This window comes from Lactuca saligna, chromosome 8 (assembly GCF_052625555.1).
Source record: "Lactuca saligna cultivar CGN05327 chromosome 8, ASM5262555v1, whole genome shotgun sequence".
Taxonomy (NCBI): domain Eukaryota; kingdom Viridiplantae; phylum Streptophyta; class Magnoliopsida; order Asterales; family Asteraceae; genus Lactuca; species Lactuca saligna.
Window position 1 is genome coordinate 12,009,614 of NC_136424.1, and position 24,258 is coordinate 12,033,871.

Consider the following 24,258-nt stretch of genomic DNA (forward strand, 5'->3'; position numbering starts at 1 on the left):
TAAAGAATGTCGAAAACGGAGCTCGTATGTGAAAGTTACGAATTTTAGAAGTCGGATGTGCAAATTGCGAAGCTAGATGCGAGGCTACGCCCCACGTAGACTTCAAACGCTTTGCGTACCAAGTACGCCCCATGTACACCGAAGGTATGCTCAACGTTTTAACTTTTTACGCAGTCCCGAAGCTTTCCACGTCGTTCCACCGAAGATCCAACACGTATGTACGAACCTCGGTACGCCCAACGTACATCCGAGGCCTCGGCCTATAAATAAGTGCGAGGACTACCGAGATTTTTGATCATTTTCTTCATATCTTTCACTCTCTACTCACTTTCAAGCCTTCTACCCCCCCCCCCCCTAAAGCCTAGGAAAACCCCTCACCCCCAAAGGATGCCCCGGAGAGCCCGGTTTTCAAGTAAACTTCCCGGTTTCGTCAAGGAAGATTATTTTTAAGAAGCGAAGTGTTGTCCGAATCACCCCTTATCAAGAGAATATATAGTCACTTTCATCTTACACATAGATATGAAGTATTTTATGTGCTATGTCTACATGTATATGTTAGCCGTTTACTTAAGATATTGTTGAATGAAAGATCTACACTTTTTCCTTTTAGATCCGAAACTTTTTCCTTCACATCTACACTGGATGAAAGATGTAATTTTTTTTTCTCAGATCTAGAGTATATATGTATTGAAAGTTATGTTGCATGAAAGATGTAAACTTTGTTTTTCAGATATGGACTGTGTATGTATAATATATCTACAAATATGTTGGGTAGAACATGGGTAGATAAAATATATGATGTGTGGTAAAATGATGAAAGGCCTCGATGTTTACGATGTTTAAGATGATTCAGTCATCTAGCGGAGTATAGATGATGACCAAAAACTTTTATAGGCAGTCCAGTGGAATGCTAGCAGGCTCGCAACATGTAGGTGTTTTTGAGGATGTACTCCATCCCCCCATGGTTGTCTTATTTGACATATATTGTTGAGGAATCCCCTAAGTAGTGTTGTCATCCCAAAGAAAAAACAAATTTCCTTAGGCTAGGTCCCTTTTTATAGATGCTTTAGGGATATGCAGTGAGGATAACAGGAACGGGTAATCGGGTTAATGATTTGATGAAAACAACAATAAACTTATTTATTATGGGTTGAAAACCCTATATGCTCACCAGGCTCCCCAACCTGACCCACTCAGTTTCTTTTATTACGGGTAGTGGCAAAAACATAGTTGGATGATACGACGAGAGATTATGGATTTATAGAAAAATGAATAGAATGTTGTAAGGCCTATGATGTTTTGAGGCCAATTTTTATGGTCATGATGTTATGTTTATGCTTTTGTTCTGTATCGATGATGATATCCCAAGTTGTAACGCCTGTGTTTCTGAGCTTGTCATTAATGTTGATATAATAGTCTAGGTTAACCTGTGTACCCGTTTTGAAATAATAGAAGTGTATTATTTGAGTATTATGTGTTTTGTGCTTAATTGCTTAATTATGTGGTTTGATTAATTAAGAATAAAAATAAACGTCAAAATTTAAGTGTAAAATAAACTCGTTATCTTTGGATAATGTTGTAGTAATTGAAACAAGGTTTCCGAATATATATAGAACGCCCAAATCTGACTTTGTATGAGGAAGTTATGATTTATTGAAGTTTCGACTTAGCGGTATGCAGCCTGAAATACTCGATTTGAGATCGAGCGGTTTTTATCCGAAGCAATCTAAACGAGAATCGAAGATCTCGTTGTTGATATCGAAGCGATGAAAAGTTAGGCGAGAGCGGACGTCAAACGAAGAAGTTATGAATTTATAATGAAATTTTTCTATCTCGGCCTATTAAAAATAATTAATAAAAATAAATCAAAATTATCCGACGAAGTCTAAACGAAAGTTGTAGAGCGTAGTCTCACCTACGCGTGGATATAAAGAACGTCGAAAACGGAGTTCGTATGAAGAAGATATGAATTTTCAAAGTTTATTAAATAATTAATATTAAAATTTAATTATAAAATCCGGTATTATCTGAAGAGGAGTCACCGAGCATATCCGAGGTACGCCCAGCGTACAGCGAAGCGTGACGTCCCTCGCACTCGAGTTCTTCGGATGACGCACGCCATGACAACTTCGGACGCGTACGCCCCGCCTACAGTTGTACGCCCAACGTACGTGCGAGGCTCATCCTCCTATAAATAGGATGCGAGGACAGCCGGCTCATTTGCTCTTTTTCTCTTTTCTCTCTCCCGTTTTACCTCGATTTGCGTACCAGAAGTACCCCGAAGCCCCGGTAATATTCGCGAGCCCCGAAGCAAGTTTCGAAGCCCCGAAGATCCCGAGAAGTGCGACGAGCCGAAGCTCTGTCCGCGAGAAGTTCGATTTTTGTGGAGATCTTCCAGATCTGCTGAAGAATACTACTTCTGCAAACCGTAGTGCTGTCCGATCATCTTCTGATCAAGTGAGTGTGTAGTTACTTTCTTCTAACGTATAATTATGAAGTATTTTATACGAAATACGTGTTATGTGTATAATATTGTTGTTATATGTGTGAATGTATATTCATTCTCTTCTATCTCATAGATCTGATTTATTTTCTATGAAATACGTGTTATGTGGGTTTGCCTTATCTGTTATGTGGAATACGTATTGAATGAAAATGCTACACAGGTTTTAAACTATGTATAAAAATAAATATTTTTATCTACTAATATGTTGGGTAGAACATGGGTAGATAGTTGGTGTGTAATAAACAGATGAAAGGCCTCGATGTTGTTGTTGTTGATCTAGTTATTTAGCGGAGTATGGATAATGACCACAGACTCCTTCTAGACAGTCTTGTGGAACGCTAGCAGTATCAAAACCTGTAGGTATTGTGAACGATGTGTTCACCGGTGTACTCTATCCCCCTCATGGTTGCCTTTAGGATATCTATTGTTGAGGAAACCCCTTAGCAGTAATGTCCGTCCCGATGAAAATCCTAGATTAGGTCCCTTGCGATAGATGTTGTTTTAGGGACGTAAAGTAGGGGTGTTAACGGGGCGGTTCGGTTCGGATAGTAATAAAATTGAACCGTCATCACGGGGCGGGTACTTCATGTGCACTAACCGAAACCGAACCGAATTAGCAAAAAAACCGAACCGAACCGAACCGTATAATGGCGGGTAACCACGGTTCGGTTCACGGGTACCCGCTAAATATAATAATTCAAATACAATTAAAATTACAAACTTCATTCCAACGATTTCTTTCTAAAATTACTAAATCCAAAGAATTATAAAGCATAATGAAGGTCAAATAACATACATTATAATTGGTATAATAAATATAAAAATAAAAATAGAAGAAAACATAATGTAGAAGTGTAAAATTGGAATAGCCGCTCATGATTTTTGTTTGGGATATGGCTAAAAGTTTTATATATATATATATATATATATATATATATATATATATATATATATATATATATATATATATATATATGTCAAGCGGTTCGGTTCGGTTATCCGCGGATACCTAAGTATCCAAACCAAAACCGACCCGTTGATATTCGGTTTTTTCGGTTTCGGTTTTTTTATGTTTCGGTTTTTTCGATTTCGGTTTTTTTCGGTTTCAGATCGGCCGGTTCGGCTCGGTTTTTCGGTTTTGCGGTTTTTTTGCACACCCCTAACGTAAAGTGAGGATAACAGGAATGGGTAATCGGGATAGTGATTGGTTAGTGAAATATAATATAATATATTTATTGTGGGTTGAAAACCCTATATGCTCACCAGGCTCCCAAGCCTGACCCACTCAGTTTTATTTGTATTACAGGAAGTAGCGCAAGGGCGTAAGATGGGTGAATCATCGAGTTGTTTTGTTTACAAGTCTGTATGTGTATATATTTGTTGAATGACTTGTAATGTTATCGTTTATGCTTTATGGTCTGTATCGGAATATGACATCCCGAGTTTTGATTATATAATGAAAATGCATCTCTTGATGAAATACTTTGATAAATATTATTTTATCATATTTTGTTTTGGGAACAAATTCCGCAATACTTTTAAATCAAAAGGATTTACTCTGAAATTATTTTAAAAAGCATAAATGAAATCGGTCTTTTCTGGCCGTGATTTTGGGGATGTCACAGTTGGTATCAGAGCATTAGTTTAAGCGAACTATGAATTTGTAGGATTTCTAGACTTAAACTTAGAATGCCAAGTGGAATTTGAGATGTGTGTCTGTTGGATTTTAGACACGAGCACTAGTTTATTTTTAGAAAAGTTGCCTAAAATGCTTTTATGTGCTAAATGTTATATGTTGCCATATATGATATTATTTGTTCGGATCTACGGTTTGTTGCCAACCGGATTTGAAGGTTTATGTGTTTAGGATTCTAAGCGTATGTATACGATATTAGAACTAGCATGTAATCGTTTCATAGTGATAAGGATGACTTGAAATCTATCGTGAATGAAGATCTAAATTTGACCTTATTCGGTGTGTATATCAAAAATGGTGAGAACAAGGAGTGGCGTTGGAAACGCGGATGAAAACAGGAATCAACCGCCAGTGATTGAGCAAATACCTGTTGTAGCAGCAGCACGAGAACCAATAACAATGGTTGGGGTGCAAGCCATGATTCGGGCTATGTTAGCTGAACAAAGGGATGAGATGCGACAGATGTTGCATGATAATAGGGACGAACCTATCATACCTATTGAGGAACCCGAATTGATTCCCGAGCAATCGGAGGAAGGGAACAATAGTCGCATTATGAGTCAAGTTGGGACTCAAGAAGAACGAAGGAACGATCCAGAAAGGAGAAACAACAAGGATGAGCTAATGTACAAGAATTTCTTAGGCGCCAAGCCGCCAAGTCTTTTTGGAAGCCCGAAGTTGGTGAAAAAAGGAAGTTCGATGGAACTTCAGAGTGCAATAAGAAAAACAAGTTCTCAAAGTCTGTTTCGAGGGGAAGTGGAGGCGAAGCGAAATGGTGCGACAAATGTAAGAAGAAGCATCATGGAAAATGTGAGGTAGTGGCCACATGCTACAAATGTGGGAAGCCAAGGCACTATGCCAATGAATGCACCTCTCTAAGAAGGTTTGCTATGGTTGTGGTGAGGAGGGACACATGTCGAGTGACTGCCCGAAGAAGAAGGAGGCAGCTAGACCCAACATTCCGCCAAAGTCAAAGGCGAGAGCATTCCAGATGACACTGGAAGCCGCTAAAGATGAAGCTGATGTCGCTTCAGGTACCTTTCTCGTAAACACATTGCCTGCCCAAAATTTTTTTGATTATGGAGCCAACTACTCCTTTATATCACATGAATTTGGTAGAAAACTAGCTTTGCCTGTTGATAGACTAGATAATGCCTTATTAGTCGAAGTTGCTAGTGGCAAGTTTGTACCTGTTAGCTATCGTATGAAAAACATCTTAATTGATCGGAATGGGAATAAGTTCCACGAGGAATTATTGCCTATCGAACTTAACGGTTTCGACATCGTTTTGGGAATGGATTGGCTTAGCGCCAATGATGCCGAAATTTTGTGCAAGAAGAAGATAGTGAAGGTAAACCCGCCAGGGAAGGAATCTTTTATGGTGTATGGAGATAAACGTAGCGTAAATTCTGGAATCATTTCTCTAATGAAAGCCATAAAATTTTTGACCAAGGGGTGTACATCATACTTAGCATTCGTGATCGATGCTAAGAAGGAAAGAAGGTGATGCAGAATATTCCCGTTGTGTGTGATTATCCGGAAGTATTTCCCGAAGATCTTCCTGGATGACCGCCTGATCGACAAGTGGAATTCCGTATTGACTTGTTGCCCGGAACAACGCCAGTTGCAAAAGCACCTTATCGATTAGCACCGACGGATATGAAGGAGTTGATGATGCAACTTCAGGAGTTATTGGACAAAGGTTTCATTAGACCTAGTTCATCACCCTAGGGAGCTCCAGTGTTATTCGTGAAGAAGAAAGATGGAAGCATGAGGATGTGCATTGATTACCGAGAGCTGAATAAGGCAACAATAAAGAATAGATATCCGTTGCCGAGGATTGATGAACTATTCGATCAACTACAAGGTTCAAGTTATTTTTCAAAGATCGACCTAAGGTCAGGATATCACCAGCTGAAAGTAAGAGAGCAGGATATAGAGAAGACTGCATTCAGATGCCGATATGGACACTACGAGTTTTTGGTTATGTCATTTGGACTAACCAATGCTCCAACAACATTCATGGATTTAATGAACAGGGTTTGTAATCCGTTCCTAGATAAATCTGTGATAGTATTCATAGATGACATTCTGATTTATTCGAAAAGCCAAGAATGCTACAATTAGGAAACTCTTCTTTGGAGCTTCATGTCATATTCATCAACTTCCAGTCTCCCTTGAGAATTAAAGACTTCAGATGTTATAATCTTTTCTTTTATATGATTTATTTATTATTTCCATGATTGCAAAATTATCATTGGTTGGTTAAAATGGTTTTAAGTTTATTCACATTTTAAAGCTTTCATTGTCCCTCTTAGCGTATTTGGGAAAACAATTTTTAATAAAACCCAACAAGGTATTGGTGCTTCTATGCAAGAAATCACACATTGGGTGAGTCCTCTTGGTTGTAAGTCAGCCTCCCTACCATTTACGTATCTTGGAGTCCTCGTGGGTGCAAATATGAACTTGACAGAGAATTGGAAACCGGTCATTGAAAGATTTCAATCTAAGATCTCTACTTGGAAAGCTAAGACACCATCATTTGGTGGTAGACTCACTTTAATTAAATTGGTACTAGGTATCGCCTTACATATTTCTTCTCTTTTAGTTCATCAATTATATTGACAAGATTTAAAGACATTTTTTTTTGTGGGGGGGGGGGGGGTGCGGAGAATATAAAAAGAAAATCATTTGGGTAGCTTGAGATAAGATAATTGCATCTAAGTATGATAGTGGTTTCGGAGTGGGATCATTGAGACCTCATCGAGTTAAGAAAGTAATATGCCGTGTTAATCCCCTGTAGGGTTGTACATTATATATATATATATATATATATATATATATATATATATATATATATATATATATATATAAAAACATGTTACACAGTAAGAGATAAATATTAGATCCTAAACAGATGGGTCTGATAGCTACAACAATACATTTGAATAATCTTATCTCTTAACGTATCCATTTACATTCCCCCTCAATCTTAACCGTGACAAGGTTTAGATTGTGTCTTAAATTGTGCAACGTGTGCTTGGTCATCGGCTTTGTGAATCCATCTGCTAGTTGATCTCCAGAAGATATGAATTGAACATCAAGAGCACCCATTGCAACCTTTTCTCTAACAAAATGAAAATCCACTTTTATATGCTTAGTTCGAGCATGAAAAATAGGATTTGCAGTCAGATAAGTTGCTCCCAAATTATCACACCACAACACATATGGTCTTCGCTGATGAACACCTAGTTCCTTGAGTAGAGATTGTATCCACGTTGCTTCTGCTGTCCCATTAGCAAGAGCCTTATACTCGGCTTTTGTACTTGAGTGAGCCACAATGGGTTGCTTGCGAGAGCTCCATGATATTAAGTTTGGACCAAGAAATATTGCAAATCCTCCTGTAGATCTTTTATAATCCACACATCCTGCCCAATCTTCATCAGTAAAAACACTTAGAAGTGTTGATTTTGAGGGTCTAAAACAAAGTCCTGTGTTCACCGCTCCCTTCACATATCTTAAGATTCTTTTAACAGCCTCCCAATGAGTATCCGTAGGTTGAGATAAAAATTGACACACTTTATTTACAGCAAATGAAATGTCGGGTCTAGTTAGTGTGAGATATTGCAATCCTCCAACCATGGTACGATACTTAGATGCACATTCACCATTAAGAGGCTTCCCATGATTATGAGATAATTTATCCATTACCGACATTGGGGTTGAAACACTTTTTCAATTCTCCATGTTAACACGATGTAATAGATCTAGGGCATACTTTTGTTGCATAAGAGTGATTCCCCCTAAATTGTGAAGTACTTCAAGACCAAGGAAATAATTTAGTTTGCCAAGGTCTTTAAAGGGAACGAACTAGAGAAAGCACATACTAGTTTATCAAGGAGTTGTTGAGAAGATCCGGTAATAACAATATCATCAACATAGATTAACGTATAAAGAATGGTGTTACCATGATGAAAAATGAACAGGGATGTGTCAGCTTTAGACGAACGAAAATCCATTTGATGAAGCTTATCACTCAAACGAGAAAAACAAGCTCTAGGAGATTGCTTGAGCCCATATATCGCTTTTTGCAAACATAATGAGGATGAGTAGAATCCTAAAACCCCGGTGGTTGTTGCATATAGACCTCTTCATTGAGAAAATCATGGAGAAAGGTGTTATTAACATCAATCTGTCGTAGGGGCCATTTGCGAGAAACCGCCAAGGAGAGAATTAATTGAACCATGGTTGGTTTAACAATAGGAATAAAGGTGTCATGATAGTCCACTCCATGTTGATGAGTAAAACCACGTGCCACAAGACGAGCCTTATGTTTATCAAGAGAACCATTAGCATGTTGCTTGAGCTTGAAAATCCATTTTCATCCCACTATATTGACACCTGGTGGACGAGACACAAGTGACCATGTGTTATTGTGTAGAAGTGCCAAGAATTCCGCTTCCATGGCTTTGCGCCATGCTGGGTGAGAAGAAGCGATGTGATGCGTTGAGGAAACAACCATGAAGGCACGCTTAGTAGCATCATAAAGAACAGTCCCATCAGTAAATTTTCGAGGCCGAGTTATACCAGCATGTCCTCTAGTAACAACCCCTTGAGGAAGGACAAAGGGTTTTGGATTGATCACTCAAGGCAGGAGATGAGGCTGTTGGTGATGCCGGGATGAAGGAAACCGGAGTCTCGGTGGTGGTTGCTGATGGAGACGTGGTTGGGAGAATTGGTGATGATAGAGTTGGCGGTGACAGTTGCTGTGGAGAATCACCAAGATTTGGTAGCCCCTGACCTGGAGGTCAAGCTGCAACTGCATTAGAATTAGTAGATAGCAAAGATAGGTCATAACTCTTCATATGATCATTAGTAATTTCTGGTTCAACTTGAGGAAAGGACACGACTTCAGATGAAGAAGGTGGTGTGTGACTGTCTGTGGAAGTGGCGAAAGGAAATCTAGATTCATCAAAAATAACTTCACATGATATATAAGCTCGACCGATACTCTTGTCAAGGCATTTATACCCTTTATGCATGGAACTCTATCCAATGAAAACACATAATTTGTATCGAAAATCAAGCTTATGTGGGTTGTATTTACACAGGCTTGGCCAACATGCACACCCAAAATTGCGAAGAAAAGAGTAATCACGTGTTATATTAAGCAATTTTGTAATGGGGGTGGAATTATGTATAGTGGGACTAGGCATGCGATTTATAAGGTAGCAAGCAGTAAGGAATGCTTTATCCCATAAACGAAGTGGGAGTGAAGAACGAGCTAATAAGGCCAAACCTGTTTCAACTATATGTCGATGTTTATGTTCCGCAATACCATTTTGTTGAGAGGTATGTGGGCATGAGACACGATGAGAGATTCCTATTTGTTGAAAATACTTATGGAGCTTTTGGTACTCACCTCCCCTATTAGATTGGATGGTGCGAATTTTTGCATTCAAGAGGCGTTCAACATGATGTTGGAAATCATAAAAAATTTGTTCAACATCAGACTTATGTTTAATAAGATAAATCCAAGTGTAACGACTAAAATCATCAATAAAACTAACATAATATTTATAACCACCGCTAGACACTTGAGACGGTTCCCAAACATCAGTGTGAACCAACTCAAGTGGAAAAGATGACACATGAACAAAGTTTTTATAAGGTAATTGATGCCTCTTAGACTGTTGACAGGCATCACACACCAAATGTTTATTATCTAAAGACACACCTAACTTATTTGACTTCAAAATGGATTTGACTACTGCTGAATTTGGATGACCCAATCGTTGATGCCATTGAGATTTAGATACTCTAGAACTTGTGAACGCCTGGTGAGAAGATCGAACATATGAACAACTAATTGGCACTTGATAGAGAACACCCTTGCTTCTACCTATGAGTAGGATTTTCTTCGTGACCTTGTCCTTAATAAAGAAAACATCAGGGTGAATTTCAACAAACACATTATTATCATATACAAGTTTATAAGAAGACAAGATGTGTTTATTAATTTTAGGAACACGAAGAATGTTTGTGAGAGTGAGTGGTTTGCCTGAACCAGAAATTTTAGAATGACCAATATGAGAGATGTGCAAACCTGATCCATTTGCCACTTGGACTTGATCTTTTCCTTGATAGCGTTCCTGCATCGTGAGGTGATCAAGATCATTTGTTAAATGATCTGTAGCTCCAATATCGAGATATCAGTGAGGATCATTGATGTAGGTTCCGGTGCTGGCACTATTTCCTCCACGGTATTCCTCAGCCTGATATGCATGATTAATATGTTCCTACAGCTTGGAGCGGAGTGAATTGGAATTCCACATACCTGACATCGAGGGCCACTATTTCCCCTGCCTCTTCCCCGTCCACGCCCACGATTGCTTCCTCCTCGATAGTTCCCTCGCTGGTTATGGTAGGAGTTGTTGTTGGAGTTCCGACGTGAGGTGCTTTGGTCTTTACGAGTCACATTGTTGGCAGAGGTCGAGAATTTTGTTGTATTATTCATGGTGCTAGCTTGTGCTTCATGAGCAATCAGATATGGATAAAAGTCAGGTAGGGTATCCATATGTTGATTGTTGAGCATTGTGATTGCAGTGAAGAGGTCGCCATGACTTGGCCCTAGTCCAGCAAGAATGTATCCAATGACCTCTTCATCGGTCATTGGGTGACCAATATTTGCCATAGTATCTGCAAGGCTGGTCATTTTGTGATAATATTCAGAGGCTGTCATATCTCCTTTCTTAGTTGTGGAGAGTTGGGTGCGTATTTGAATATAGTTGCCACGATGTTGGGCTGAAAACATATTGTGGAGGGACATCCAGAGTTCGTAGGATGTATTTGAAAATCTTGTGATTTGGGCAAGCACTTCTTCTGTCACGGAGGACAGAAGAGCACCGATAATCGCTTAGTCTTGAACAACCCATTCAGCACATTGGGGGTTGTCAATTTTCCTGGCATCTGCACCTGTTCCTGAGGTTATTTTCGTAGTGGGTTTGGGTGTGGTACCATCAAGGTATCCGAACAGTTGGACACCTCGCAATATGGGGATGACTTAAGCTTTCCATAGGAGAAAATTGGTTCGAGTAAGTTTGCATGAAATGGCAGTGGCAATCTTGGAGGAGTTTATTGAAGACATGGTGAAGGTGAATTTGATAGAGAGGATCAGAAAGCCGGAAGATGGAGAGAAATTTGACAAGCCCTAGGGATGGCTTTGATACCAATTTAAGAAAGTAATTGGCCGTGTTAATCCCCTGTAGGGTTGTACATTATATATATATATATATATATATATATATATATATATATATATATATATATATATATATATATATAACATGTTACACAATAAGAGATAAATATCAGATCCTAAACAGTGGGATCTGATAGCTACAACAATACATTTGAATAATCTTATCTCTTAACTTATCCGTTTACACATCGCTCTCATAGTTAAATGGTGGTGGCGTATAAAGGTTGATTCTTCCTCACTACGGAGTCATGTTATAAAAGGAATTCACAACCTTTGTAAAAAATCTGGATGATCATTAAAATCTACTCCTGGACTATGGAATAACATTGCCAACATAAAAAATATCTTACTTAAACTCAATATCCCTCCGGATCAAATCTTTAAGAAACAAGTCATATATGGAAATTATACCCTCTTATGGTTGGATAATTGGATTGGGACTGAACCACTCAAAAACTTGTTTCCTAATTTCTTTCAAATGGAAAATGTGAAAAGATGTTCGGTGGAGGAAAGAGTTAAAATTAGATATCAAAGGTGTCCACTAATATGTACTCCCATGAGCTAGCTGCTTTATCCCCGATTATTGGAAATTTCCAACCTTGCTTACTCTTGATTTTGTTGGACTTGTTGTATAACACCAAGTGATATGAATGTCATGGAAGTCCTCGACCAAAGGGTTGACTACAACCCCCTACCTCATATGATGACAAGTTTATATGGGTTAAATAAATCCCTCATCTGTAGTGTTGCAACATCGAGGTATTTCTATTAGAACAAGTGTATGTGATTTTTGTGGTCTGGTGATCACATCTTATCCTCATGCTCTTTTGCAACTACTATTTGGGAATGGATTATGAGGTGGTGCACCATCCTTGTTACTAATTTTGATAAGGTGGATGAGATCTTGGATTTCACTGCAAACTAGGGTCATTGCCCTAAACAAAGAAAGATTTTAGTGAGTATTTTTTTTTTATTATAGTATTCTATGGTGGTTATGGAAGACAAGAAACCACATAGTGCTAAAAAATCAATTCATCTCTTCAACTAAGGTCGATGATATCATGATAACATCAAATCCTTGGTTTATATTTGGATTAATGACTGGAGCCCTAAATATTCAAGTAATTGAGTAGATTGGTATGTATTCCCCGTTTTTTTGTAAGTAAAATATGTCCTTTGCACCTCTTTTTTCTCCCTCGTCTATTTGTTTGCTAGGCATGGGTTGTTTTATTTTCTTATAATAATATTTACAGGTTCCAAAAGAAAAAAAAATCGTTCTCTCTCGACATAATTGGTAATAGATATAAATTACATTCGATGAATCAAAATTTGATGTAGAAGAATCACCTACTTAACGAAAAGTCCAATCCCTAAATGCTCCCAGATTTACATCCCATGCCCTTAACGAGGATACGAGGAAGCTTCGCAGTCTCCTCACACTGAACAGTAACACTCTTCTTTATAAACCCCCAAAATTTCAAATTCTTATCAAAATTTACAAAAACAAAAACTATGAAGATCCTGGACCTCCTTCTCCTCTTCCTCCCTCTCTTCTTCGCCATTCCAATTCAATCCTCATCATCACAGCCACATTTTCTCAGATCATCGACAAAAACTTTCAGTAATCAGAGAATTGATGCCGCACCTCAACAGTACTTCGAAGTCACACACCCACTTCCCACCGACGACATTACTCCGGCATGCTCCGTCAGCGTACTCAATCACAGCTTCGGATACACCTACGGCAGTCCACCTGTCACAGTTAGCTACACCCCGCCTCCGGCGACATGTGAATGGTCCCTTGCCGTACTTGAATTCCGAGCTGAATGTAAAGGTGAGCAGTACGACCGTATCGCCGGAGTCTGGATTGATGGAGTAGAGTTGTTGCGTACGAGTACTGCTCAGCCGACTGAAGATGGTATTTTCTGGAGTGTTCGGAAGGATGTGACTAGGTATTCTTCGATTATTTCTCAGCCCAATCTCACCCTCGCCGTTATGCTCGAAAACATTGTTAACGACGAATTCACCGGCGTTTACCACGTTAATATATCTTTCCTCTATTACTCCGATAAAGTCGCTAGGGTTCCATTATCTATCGTTCCGGGAGAATCAGGAGCTAACTCGTTCAATAGAAAATTGATTTCTGTTAATTCACATGAAAATGAGAATAATTTAGAGATCGGTCGAGTTTTAAATTCGTTGTATCCGTATAATAAGCCAGCAGATTTGGTTCTGCCGATATCAGGTGCTCTTGATGAGGGGTTTTGGTTTAGAATTCAAGATGAATTTCATATCCAAACGACAAATCTTCAAATTTCTCTGAAGACTTACAAAGCGGTGCTTGAATTGTATGTTTCGTTTCATGGAGACGATGAATTCTGGTACATGAATCCTTCAGATTCGTATGTAGAAACCAACCATTTGGTCACCGGAAGAGCTCACGGGGCATACCGTGAAGTATTGGTGACGATTGACGGTCATTTAGTCGGATCAGTGATTCCTTTCCCGGTGATATTCACCGGTGGAATCAATCCTCTGTTTTGGGAGCCGGTTGTCTCCATTGGAGCTTTTGATCTTCCTACTTATGATATCGATTTAACTCCATTTCTAGGGATTCTTTTAGATAACAAAAAACATTCAATCGGGCTTCAGGTTGTTGATGGTATCTCCTTTTGGCTTATCGATGCAAATCTACATCTCTGGTTGGATCATACAGATGTAAACGCTGAAACTGTGAAGTATAAAGTCCCATCAATGGAGATCCAACGCAAATCTGAGTTCGTACTCCTTGATGGAGAATTCGAAGTAGAAGGAGAAAGGAGTAGTCAAGCTACCGGATGGGTAAATTCAAGCTTCGGCAATCTGAAAACCCAATGTACCGAAAAAACCAAATTCAAGAGCAAGCTCAGGTTCAAATCAGAGGGAACGAAGAAAGAACTCGACCAACAGATCAAAAGGAAAACGAAAATCAAAATCACAAATGAGATGGGTCAAATGATTGGAAGTTTAGAAGTAAAAATAGATTACCCTCTGAAGATCTCCATGGATACTCAGCCTGGAGTAGATAAAGACACCTCTTTGATGATCACGAAGGTGGAGCAAGAAAGAAGTGAGAGTTTTTATGGTGAGAACAGTTCTAGGGTTTTGAGTCACAAACAGAATTGTAATGGTTCGATGGTGGTTATGGGTAATTCTGTTCTATCAGGTTCAACCGATAATCATCAGAACTACAATTACCAGGATGAATTTGGTTGTTATTCTCGAAATGTTGGTGTGGTGGATGGTGATGTTGTTGGGGATCAAACGTTCTTCACTTGTGAAGCTTAGTTCTCATTCCACTGGTATTGTTTAGTTTAGTTTAGTTTAGTTGTGTTTATGTAAAATTTGTATAAATAAGCTGCGATAGTTTTGAGGCATTTAGCTTTAGTTATATGTTTGGAATAAAAACTCTATGTATGGTTTTAAATAATTGACTTAGCCTGTTTTTATGGCAAAATAAACAGTTTAAGTTTTCTTATGGTTTAAATAATTGATGTTATAAGCAAAAGATTATATCTGTTCATTTGAAGTTGAATGGGGGTGATTTGATAATTGATTGTGTAGGTATTTTGGTGACCTTTTTACAGTTTATTTGGATGATTAAAAAAATATTATGATGAAACCAGCAATGTAATTAAAGGTATTTTTTATTAAAAAACGTATAGTGTTTTAAAATTGGTTAATAGAATAAGTAGTCACATTTCCAAAAAAAAAAAAACATAAGGTAATAAAATCAACATGATTTTCAAAATAAAATTTAGACTTGTGTCATTTTTAATAACACTGTTGACAACCGAATAGTAAAAATATAATCTCGCCCACCGTGGGGCTCGAACCCACGACCACAAGGTTAAGAGCCTTGCGCTCTACCAACTGAGCTAGACGGGCTTCTTGTTAAATTCGTTTTTGGATAATAAAATTACGAATGCTGTTAATCCAAGTTCATAAACTTCAAATTTAATCATTTGAGAGATTGAATCACCTTTCGCCATACCTATCTATATATGCATTTATATGTAAATTAAAACTTGATTCTAATTTATAAAATTTTATATATCTAATAAATAATACAAAACTAGATTGGGCAGAGGCACCTGATGTGCTCATGTGATATCAGTTGGAAGTTTTGGCTTCGTATCTATTTTAACATATAAAGAATCTGTTTATAGAGTAGATAAATATATTATAGGATAACGATCAAAATTTATCATTCATTAGTGGATCCTTATAAGATATTCGATTACAAAAGTGTCCATTCATTAAATGATGACTACAGGACATTTGATTACAAAAGTGTTGGGAGTGGTATGCGTCATCATGGTGCTTGGTGGTCTTAAATGATCTTCCTGTAGATGTTTGTTGCTGCACTCATGTTCTCGTCTTGAATGATCTTCTGTTGCGGGGGTTGGAAGTTGTTACTGTTGTGTGCAACTATAGTCATTTGCTGATGATGTTTGTGGATGAATATGACTTCCAAAGATCGAATTAACTTTATTTCTGAATCTTTTCTTCTTCAATTGCTTGTGTGGTTTTCACAAAGTGTTCCTCAAACATGATCCTGAAAATCAAAACAAAAAAGCCTATCTCAGAAATTCAGTTACAAAATATGGATCTTAAATAACTTAATATGACTAATAGAATATCAAGGTTTATGTGAGCTATCCTAAAAGTGCAGAAGCAGAATAAATAACATCAGGTAGGTGAGCTACCCTTAAAACTCACATCCGCCTTCTCCAATCATTTTCGTTCCTTGTGCAATTCTTGCAATGCTTCGGCCCACTGGTCCAGTTTTCGTTGCATCTCCTCTCATATAAAATCATAAATGTCATGCCACAAAAAATGTGTAATTATATTAGCGACCCTTCAACATCTCAAACCATCTCATAATGATAGTGTTCACCAAACTCTTAAAGGCATCATCCATAAAAGGAGTATGCAAGAAAGCCACCACTTATGAAATTACATTTTTATTCAAATCTATACGGTTTATCCGTAGTTACAAACTTGGATCTGTCATTTGTGTAAGTGGGATTAACCCAATATTTTGAGTTTTGGTACTGACCAATTTCTCGATTTGGACCCCGGTGAAAAGATAAATGTTTCTTTGAATTCACCTTAGGAATAGTGAGAACAACAATTATTTACTTCAGGGCCTATCAAAGCCAAACATATGTCCTATCTTCCTTCTGATTGAAATGGATTTATAAGTCTAAATGAAAAAAGAAATGAATTTACCCTTGACAATAAGAAATAATTAAATTCATAATGTTGATAGATAACAAATTACATAGAAGAAAAAATAAAGCAACACCAACTTCATATGTGAGATAAAGCAATATCTGAATTAACTCTATCCCAACTTTAATTAAAAAGTGACCACTTTACCCCTATACCTAAAAATGGGAAAAATTACTCTCTTTTATTAAAAAAAAAAAAGGTTGATGGATGTTTCCATGTTGAGAGTTAGAAGTCTAAAATAAGGTCAGCTGGTAGGAATCCACATAAGTATATTAGATCAAGCTAAATGTGGAATTGAATAATAAAATCATGTAATTTAAAAAAATTTAGTTATATATTGAGTTTCTTTTATAAATAGAAAGAAATGTTTTGATGTTATATTCGGACAGTGACCATTTTACCCTTTCATACTACAAAAAGATAACATCATACAAATGATTTAGTTTTCATATTGTTAATTATGTATAAGAAAGAGTATAGAAAGTGGAAATTACCAGAAGAACCTCATCTTAAATAAGGCCTGATTCTCTGTTCAAGTTGTTTGTTGTCTTACCTAACAACAAATTGTCGAAACATAAGTGCTTCTTCCTATGCCAGTAATCATAAGAAGCATTCATTTGAAACAATAAATTCACTTTCTGTCAACTCTAGGGGATGCATTTCATAGTATGTGTAATTTTGTTGAATATCATAAGCAAGAACACAGTTTCTATTATAATTTCAATGACCAATTCATAAAAGAATATGAGATTATTAGTTCATACGTACCAGCTTTTGAAGGCAAAGCTCTCCAGCTTCCATGACCATGTTCTTGAATGTATGCCAAGAGTTTCTCATCTTCTTCAGGAGTCCGGCGGTAGAAGAAAGAATCCTCTGTAATAAGCTTAATAAAGGGGTGACCTGCAATTGAGAAGTGTAAATTAGTGGAACAAAATCGTATATATGAACTGAAGGAAAAGAAGATAGATTAGGAAAATTGAAAGAGGGTTTGAGGGGGAGAAATGTTCCAGAGTGTAGATGTCGAAATCAGAAGAGGCCGGCGTCTCCATCTCGAACACCACAACACCTCCGTGCGACTCTACCTTGAACGCCTCCCTTCGATTTTAAAGAAGAACGAACATAGACAGAAGTCACGGCGGATAGAAGCATCAGAAGCACCGTCGATATATAAAGTTTGTTTCTTTTGTAGACTTGATAAACTGGCTGAATGACAAAATAATGACCATTTTACCCCTCCAATCTGAAAAACAATTCACAGCATTTTACACACACTGTAAAGTTGATTTTTATGGATTGGGTAGCTGTTTGCTTACACTTACAACTCACCAGGTTTTCGAAGCACCCAAATGCATATAATTCAAGCTATGGAAGTCATGATCTTCAACATGCCAAGCAAACAACGACCAATAGAAATTTAAAAACTTTAAATTACCTCATCAACGACAAAAATCCTTGCTGTCTTCCAGTACTTTCTGCGATGGGCTGCAACATGGGCAAAATCATTGCTTTCTTTCGGTAGTTCCTGCGATGGACTGCAACTTGGACCAGCAGAGCTCGTTTTTAGAGGGAGATGGAGGGGAAGAAACCAAGAAAGCCATGAAGTTGAAGTCTTACCCAAATAGAACTGCAGCTTAATTTCAAATCCAAAAAAAAAAACTTGCTTCCATCTGAGTTTCCTTCAGGTCGCTTACAGATTCAGACGTAGGGCTTCATCTTCAAGAGTCTCCGATTTTCACTTATATAGATTCTGAGAGGCGATGGCAATTGACAATGGAATCGAACGCTGATACCTGCGGCGGCGGCGGTATTGTCGGTATTGCTTAGGCCTTCTGTTCCATGATCTTCATTCTGAGAAATTAAAACGGAAGAGATAGAGTGAACCGACCCAAAATCAATGGTTGTTACTCTCAAAATGAAGGAGGGATTTGATAGAGAATAAACAGAGATTGAATTTAATCAGATTGGATTCAGAGGAAAAAGGGATCGGTGGAACGTACTGGAAGATGATTTGGAAGGCGGAGCGTATTTTAGAGAGAGATGGAGGGTTAGAGGCGGTGGGTGGACGGTTTAGAGGTAGACGGAGGGTGTTGGAGAGATAAATTAGATGAGGCGGTTCATGTCGATTTGTAATTGGTAGCAGTGGGAGGTGGGATATAAACATATAACACGTAGCAATGATGTAAGAACTGTTGAATTGGGAACAAAGAAAATTTTACAAAATACCCCCTCCAAATCAAATACACCAGCCACATAATAGGCAACAACAATACACGGGCCAAACTTGGATAAATTTCAACAAACTGTTGAAATTTTTCAATATATATATATATATATACCTTAATATACATATTTGGTCAAAGGCTGAAAATTAAGAGGTACAAGCCTTTATCCAACTTAAACAATAAAGTGATGCATTAAATTGAGCATCGCGTTTCAACAACAAGAGAAGCAGCAACCAATAAGAACTGACACATCCTCAACATAACCCAGTTGAGTTTCTCCAATCGTCGTGTAGATCTAGATGAGGGATAGGGGTTGTATATCAGAAGGATTCGGTGGTTGTGGTGGTCGCTAATGGTTTCTATTGATGAAGGTTGTACGCGTGGATGTTGCGTTTGAATGTTAAACGGATCATCTAAGGACGACATATCTCTTCTTCAGTTTGTAGGAGGTTATCAATTATGAGAAAGAGTATATGTGTTTGTAAGAGAAAGAGTGGTAGATGAGTGTCGGCTTCTTTAGGGTTAGACAAAGAAAGGAGTGTGTCGGCATCTTTAGGGTTACACAAAGGAAGGAGAGTGTCGTTAGAAAAAGGAAGTCATAACTTTATTTTCCTAAAAATAAAAATCTATTTACCATATTAAATGTATGAATGTATTTATTCCGAAGAATGTTTAAAATATATAATGAATTGATTTTATTTGGTTTTTAAATACCGATCCAACTTTTCCATAACTCATTTGTATTTTCAAGAAGCGTTTTTTTACTATTTATTTTATTGTCTTCCATATGATAATATATATATATATATATATATATATATATATATATATATATATATATATATATATATATATGATAAAACATGTAAACATTTAAATTTTTATTATTTTCAATAAGTTGATGATTTATTTTGTTAAACAAAATATAAGAAATTGTTATGTGAAATATAACTTTAATTGAAAAATATTTTAGTGATGGATGATTATTTTACTGTTCAAAACTTTTCGACATTGCAAAGCGTTTACATATGGTGGAACATATTAGTTGTTCGGGTTTTATATGTGTGGGACGACGTTGAAAATAACCGAGTCCTTATTTGGTTGATTGATCGTAACGTAAGTATGAATACAATAAAATAAATATGACATTTTTTTTGGCTAATGTTCATTTTATTATTTACATAATTGTTAATATACATATTTGGTCAAAGGCTGAAAATTAAGAGGTACAAGCCTTTATCCAACTTAAACAATAAAGTGATGCATTAAATTGAGCATCGTGGCTTATCTGGTCAACATTTACTCAATTCATTTGTTTTTAACCTGGTAATGAATGAAACAATCAAAACCTAATTCATAGGAAAATATTATAAACTTGACAAAAAAAAAATTTGAAATCAAAATTTTGTTAGTTTTTCCGATATCTCTACCTACCTATTTATATCAAGCATCTAAAACCCTAATTTATCAAATATATTCAGTCTCTTTAATTGTTTTTTTTTTCTATAGGACACGAAACAGCCAACAATACATGGTGTGTTTTGTGTTTACAGATCTTGGAGAAAATAGCAATCCAGCTTTATATTCCTGCATAAAATAATGAATTTCAGGTCCGATCAGGTAAATCAAAAAAATTTATCTTAATATAACATAATATTGTATAAAACTTTAATCGTACCTAATATAGTCTTGTGTGTGTGTGTGTTACAGATACTGAATAAACTAGCAATCCAGCTTATATTCCTGCATAAAATAATAAATTTCAGGTCCAATCAGGTAAATCAAATATAACATAATATTATACAAAACTTTAACCGTATCTAATATAATGTTGTTTGTGTGTGTGTGTGTGTTTTGTGTTTACAGATCCTGAAGAAACTAGCAATCCAGCTTATATTCCTGCATAAAATAATAAATTTCAAGTCCAATCAGGTAAATCAAAAAAAATATCTTAATATAACATAATATTGTACAAAACTTTATCTAATATAATGTAAGACAAAAAAAACGGTATATAATACTTTCATTTGCATTTTTGAAACACCATGTATTTTCTATGTACATAATTTTTGTTTTTTAGGAGGTTAGATCAACACTGTAATGGATGTTAAGGTTGTTGATGCCCACTTGTGTGATATTTGTGGAGATGTAGGCTATGAGCATTTACTTGCTATATGTAGTAGATGCAAGGATGGTGTTGAACACACATATTGTATGCAGGACATTATAGATCAAGTACCCAAACATGATTGGTTATGTGAAGAATGCAAATTTAGTGTGCTCATGCATACAAAAATTCCAAAATTACCCTTACCATTGGAACAAGAAGATATTATTCATTCAAATGATAAAGTTATGAATGAACAACAGAAATGGTGGATTACTTATGGCCAATGGATGATAGTCGACACCAATGGCTTACTCTTGGGTGAATACAAAAAATTAGATGAAGACCTTAACACCCCAATAATCTAATATAAATTAGAATCATAGATAAGGTTGTTTATTGTGGCATCAATATGAAGGTTTAGATTTAAATAATAGCAATTTACTTTGTATCGGTTGATTATTATAACACCCATTTTTTGTTTTAATCGTTGTACTTTCATTTTTATTTATGTAGTTGTTTGTCATTTATTATATTCAAGTTCAATTTGTTTTATGATAATAAACCATTGTATTGAAAGTACATTACCATAATATTACTTTAAAATACTTGAATTTCAAACTTTAGATAATGGATATTATAAAGATAATGAACAACAAAAATGGTGGATTACTTATGGCCAATGGATGATAGTCGACACCAATGGCTTACTCTTGGGTGAATACAAAAAGTTAGATGAAGACCTTAACACCCCAATAATCTAATATAAATTAGAATCATAGATAAGGTTGTTCATTGTGGCATCAATATGAAGGTTTAGATTTAAATAATAGCAATTTACTTTGTATTGGTTGATTATTATAACACCCATTTTTTGTTTTAATCGTTGTACTTTCATTTTTATCTATGTAGTTGTTTGTCATTTATTATATTCAAGTTCAATTTGTTTTATGATAATAAACCATTGTATTGAAAGTACATTACCATAATATTACTTTAAAATACTTGAATTTCAAACTTTAGATAATGGATATTATAAAGATAATATATATAACTAATTATAACATCATAAGTTTTTTCTGTTGGCGGTATTTTAAATATGGATTGCTATTAATTACAAAACTTGAAAATATTAGACCTAATTTACCTAAGAATTCTTGGATTGTTAGTCAAACTTCCACATATGACTTTTAAAAAGGTATTTCCTGTTTCAAAATATTAGTAACTTGAGAAAAGAATATGAAAAAAAAACATTTTGAAATATGATGTAAGACTAGAAATACGAAACGTGCAGAAAATAACATTTTCCAAACTAATTGCAAAACTTGAAATTCAAACTTTATATAATAGATATAGCTATTAATACGATAGTTATAATTTATCTTGACTTTTTCTTACCTTCCAAAACAACATATATATTCAAATATTACTCTGATCCTTTTAATTTATCCAAACAAATTATAATATTTAAAATTTAAAATTTAATCATATTTATCTATCCAAACTATCTATAAAACTTGAAATTCAAACTTCAGATAATGGATATAACTATTATTACGATAGTTATAATTTATGTTGACTTTTTCTTACCCTCCAAAACAACATATTTTCAAATACTACTCTTATCCTTTTTATTTATCCAAACTAAGTATAATATTTAACATTTAAAATCTGATCATATTTATCTATCCAAACTAATTACAAAACTTGAAAATCAAACTTTATTCACTAAAATATTACTATAACCAACATATTTGTTAATTTTCAGATTAAATACATGAAAAATCAGATATATCAGTTGCGAATGGAATTTATTGAAATGCATTAATATAGTTTAGGCGGGAAAAGTGGATTGGAGGCTGATGGATTTAATGACATGTGACAAACAAGATTAGGATTGGGATTTAAAATTTAAAATTTAAACGATACCTATTTTCTCCCTTAAGAACAAACAAAGTTTATCAAGAATACCATTATATATACTAATGCCGCCAAATGCCAACCATTTCTCAGTCAAATTGAAAATTCCAACTATCAACAAGTATGTTCATCTATTCTTTATTGTTTTGGGTTTCATTTTGAAGTTATGTTTACTTATATTAATTAATAATGTTAACTTTCTTGACAGCCTTCATGCAGGCCTTTAAGAATGATGTGGATACAACAAAACATGAATCTGGTGAAAAACAACATTATCTCCAAAGAAAGAAAAAACGTGATTTAGTACTTGAATCTTGGAAATGGAATGAAGTTATTGATCTTGTAAGTGTTGATAATCAACATCAGTTGACTAATGAAGTTGATACAACAGATACAACTGATTCAGTAAAACCGTTCAAAATCCCCCGACTCACGATCCAGTCCCGAAACAGGTTCTTTAAGCTTCGTCATCTACCGGATGACGAAGATTACGGGTATGTCATGATATTATCATTTGTATTTAAACAATTATTTCATAATTTCATAAAAGTAACTTAGTTTATATATTATATTCTTGAATTTTAATCACTTTAATGCTAAATTTTGAAATATTTCTATTGTTTTTAAAATGTAGGTGTTTATTAATATTATATTTAAATTACCTTTTGCAGAAATTGGTTGGAGTCACCTGTAGCTATGAACCAACCAATACAAGAATCTGATGCGCCACGTCAGGCTGAAGATGATGTAGGTGTGATCCAGCAAAATCCAGTTGGAAATGATGTACATATTCCAACAGGAGCTGATGTGGCTTGGCCGGATGAAGAATGAGCCTAACAAGAAAGATCGTCAATTTTATTTTATCAATAATTTGAATGACTTTTTGTAGTACATTCAAGTCGTAAATTTGGTATTTTATATTTAGTACTATATGCTTTTAGCTACTAGGATATTGGGATTTTATGTTTTCTCTTATGATTATTATTGAATTTATGGTTTTTGAATCATACTTTTCCATATTATATTTGTTTATTTCTTATTGTTTCGGTAACCTCATAAACAGACTCAACAAGACAATATTTCATAATCATAAATAATTTCATAAGAACTCATGAAAATATATCTTTATATTCTTTTTAATACTTGAAGTAATGTTTTAACAATTTGTGTTTTTTGTTAATATATATTTATTTTAAATTTTCATTAGTTTTTTTCGGTAAATATTTCTTTCATGTTTTAATAGTTGTTTTCAATAATTGAAAGAATGCA

At 35.6% G+C, this 24,258-nt stretch overlaps 2 protein-coding genes and 1 non-coding gene across 13 annotated transcripts; 1 reads left to right on the forward strand and 2 right to left on the reverse strand.

The window, feature by feature from the left end:
* The first annotated feature begins 12,838 nt into the window (after nucleotides 1–12,838).
* LOC145011377 (Peptide-N4-(N-acetyl-beta-glucosaminyl)asparagine amidase A protein) lies at nucleotides 12,839–14,932 on the forward strand. Its single transcript, XM_078970086.1, has one exon. The coding sequence runs from the start codon at nucleotides 12,976–12,978 to the stop codon at nucleotides 14,788–14,790; it is 1,815 nt and encodes a 604-aa protein (XP_078826212.1). The 5' UTR covers nucleotides 12,839–12,975; the 3' UTR covers nucleotides 14,791–14,932.
* A 385-nt stretch (nucleotides 14,933–15,317) lies between these two features.
* Nucleotides 15,318–15,390, reverse strand: TRNAK-CUU (transfer RNA lysine (anticodon CUU)). Its single transcript has one exon. It is a non-coding gene; the product is annotated as a tRNA-Lys (tRNA).
* Nucleotides 15,391–15,685: 295 nt separating this feature from the next.
* LOC145009114 (transcription factor MYB30-like) lies at nucleotides 15,686–18,898 on the reverse strand. Of its 11 annotated transcripts, XR_013663744.1 has the most exons (8): nucleotides 18,738–18,897; nucleotides 18,355–18,588; nucleotides 18,067–18,272; nucleotides 17,823–17,980; nucleotides 17,509–17,640; nucleotides 17,235–17,293; nucleotides 16,212–16,302; nucleotides 15,686–16,060 (listed from the first exon to the last, which is right to left on the reverse strand). XR_013663744.1 is itself a non-coding variant. In XM_078967774.1 (6 exons), the coding sequence occupies exons 3-5, from the start codon at nucleotides 17,887–17,889 to the stop codon at nucleotides 17,250–17,252; spliced, it is 243 nt and encodes an 80-aa protein (XP_078823900.1). In that variant the 5' UTR covers nucleotides 17,890–17,980; nucleotides 18,067–18,272; nucleotides 18,355–18,897; the 3' UTR covers nucleotides 15,686–16,060; nucleotides 17,235–17,249. The 11 variants fall into 11 exon arrangements, 2 of the variants coding, with proteins under 2 accessions (XP_078823900.1, XP_078823901.1); XR_013663745.1 differs by having other exon boundaries at nucleotides 18,060–18,272; nucleotides 18,355–18,898; XR_013663746.1 differs by having other exon boundaries at nucleotides 18,054–18,272; nucleotides 18,355–18,898.
* Nucleotides 18,899–24,258: the final 5,360 nt, after the last annotated feature.